The sequence below is a fragment of the Oratosquilla oratoria genome, chromosome 9 (genome assembly GCF_046742065.1).
Source record: "Oratosquilla oratoria isolate Oo_2021 chromosome 9, ASM4674206v1, whole genome shotgun sequence".
NCBI lineage: Eukaryota > Metazoa > Arthropoda > Malacostraca > Stomatopoda > Squillidae > Oratosquilla > Oratosquilla oratoria.
This window is the reverse complement of record NC_134785.1, coordinates 38,822,151-38,824,650: the sequence shown is the minus strand read 5'-3', so window position 1 is coordinate 38,824,650 and position 2,500 is coordinate 38,822,151. Positions and strand designations below refer to the sequence as shown.

General features: G+C 47.3%; 1 protein-coding gene across 2 annotated transcripts in view; it reads right to left on the bottom strand.

Annotated features, from left to right (window-relative positions):
* LOC143028310 (innexin unc-9-like) overlaps window positions 1–2,500 on the bottom strand; it is a 202,409-nt gene that overhangs the window by 1,720 nt on the left and 198,189 nt on the right. For both annotated transcript variants that reach the window (XM_076190202.1, XM_076190203.1), the window contains exon 3: window positions 1–2,182. This exon is cut by the window's left edge and continues 1,720 nt beyond it. In XM_076190202.1, coding sequence (XP_076046317.1) covers window positions 1–792 — 792 coding nt within the window. In that variant the 5' untranslated portion in view covers window positions 793–2,182. The remainder of the gene's footprint in view (window positions 2,183–2,500) is intronic.

Genomic DNA, 2,500 nt, shown 5'->3' with positions numbered 1-2,500 from the left:
AAATCTCGGCGACGTCCACCACTCCTTTTTGTTGATGAGCTTTTCGACCACTTCAATGCCGTGGAAGAGATAGCCCTTGCCCAGGAAGACGGTCAGCAGGAAGTACTGCATAAGGATGTTCATGATGTACATGCACTTGACGATGATGTACAGTATGAAGAGCGAGGAGGAAGGCTTCCCACCACACGCTAGGTTGCAGTCGAACTTGCAGACAGTCCCCGGACAACACTTGGACACCCCCATCAATGTGTTGAACTGGTCCAGGAACTCTGCGATGAGGGCGTCTCTGTCCGGATGCCCAGGTGTGTACTGCGAGATCACTGACACTTTCTTCAGAAGCCTTCCGACCTTAATCCCCGAGTTCTTGGCAGCGGCGTTCCAGACGGCGAAGGGTGCGTAAAAGAGCCCTGCCTCCACCAGGAGGATGATGGGCGCCCACTGGTAGTAATTCACATTGATTTTCTCCCCCCTCACGTCAGTAGTCCCCTCGTCGTCAAACGTCACTGAATGCACACGCGTCACCTCGGCTTTCGCCTGATCCTTGTCAATGGGTATGATGTAATACGTGCTGGCTGTCCAACAGTACGAATTAACATACCGCGCCTGTGGCTCGGTGAAGTACGTTGGCGTGAAGCACTCGATAGGGTCGCCAGCGAACTGCTTGGTGACGAGGGGCAGGGACAGGCAAATGAGGATGAGGATAGTGTACTTGCGGTTGAGTTTGTCGACGCCATCGTCGATAGGGACATTGCCTCCGATCAGGTAGTTACTGAAGTGAAGCAGGAAAGACATGGTTGTGGGACTGGCGTGGGAGTGGGGTGGACAATGAGTGCTCTTGGGCGGGTGGTAGTTTGATTATTGGTGGTCCTAGGCTGGATGGGGTCAGTGGACTCTCAGACTGGGTGAGTGTGGCAGGATGTCTAGCGTTTGTGTGGGTAAGCGAGTAGGTATGTACTGGACTAAGTGAAGTGGTTTAACTGGGTGAATGTGTATATATTTACTTCAGGTTAGGCGACTTTGACTGTTGGAAACTTATTTCTAAAGACAAGAAAAGTAGAAGTTGAGTGTCTGGGCTCCTCTGGGTGATAACGTGTTTGGGAAGGTGTGCTGATGGTGGACGTGCTAGGAGGAAAGGGGTGGAGGGGGAATTGTCCCAGTACTTGTCCGTGGTGGGAATTTTGTTAACTGAACCACCTCTGGGTGAGTATCGTGCTGGAGTGTCGGTGTCTTTTGGAGGAGTTTCTTACTTTGATGTTCGTGTGTGGAACCTGTAGTCAAATGTGACAGAACCTCAACAGCAATGTTTCGTGTAATTTCTAAGTATTTTTGTGTATGTAATGGAACAATGGGAGAACCTGAGAGGATTGTAGTTACTGGTTGCGTCGGTGAAGGGCAGTGACTAGAGGTGGCAAGCCCACCTGAGCAGTGCAGCGTCAATAGATAGTCTAGATAGGTTTGGTGTATCCTTTGGTCTGATTTGGTTAGATCTAGTTAGTGGATGTTCAGGGATGGTTTAGGGTCACCTGCAGTACGTTCTGCTGTAGCTTCCTGTCTGTGCTCTTAGAACCTTCGTCTAAATCCCACAGCGTGGCCTCAAACAAACGCCATGTAGGCTAAAGTTAAACGAAAGGAGTACAACACACGCACCAACGCCAACGAAACAAACCCCGAGATTTCAAGCACGTCCTACAAGTTCAGGTCTGTGATGTCATCGAGATGACGTCACTTTTCTGGAATTACACGTCCTCTGGGATCCTTTCATGTGGGCCTCTTTGGATCTCTGTTATGCTACGTTATTTTGTTGGTGATTCACTTCATTCATGACGTCAAGTTGCAAGTTAAGGGGAATTGTTGGTTCACTTTCGAATGCAGCGTCGTTGAGTCAACAGAATCGGAACCTCACAGAACACGCATGAAGATCACATCACCTTTGGAACGGAATACCATGACATGACGCCTGTACGCATTCTGACACTTATTTTCGCGCACGCACACACTAGATGACAACTGCTTTGCACAATGCACTTGTTAAATGGGACGCAATTCTTCTTCTGATAGGTGGTTCACGCGAGCTGGGCGCCTTGTAACGAAAATCATGACGTACGTTCTTGTAGTACATCAGGGCAGGTCATTGATCGTAGAAGCTCTAGTCGAGCGTCTGGAACTTCCGAGGGGTTGGAGTCTGAAAGAAAGAAATCTGTATTAGTGACTGAAACTTACTTTTATACATAAGAACTGAAGGAAATAGATATAGCAAGCAAATTTGTAGTAAGAGCACATTACATAAAATTTCGTATAAAAAAAGATCACAAAACTGGCACATTAAACTTGATGGTTTGGAATTGGACAATTGCAGCAGTGAGTTGAATTCAAGAACCAAAGTGCAAATTAATTATAGAAAAAAGTAGTGCATTGCATGACAAACATCATTATCAAAATGCTTTTTGAAAGGCACGTAAGATTATGCTGCCAGAGGGCGTATTCAACCATTCAACTCAAT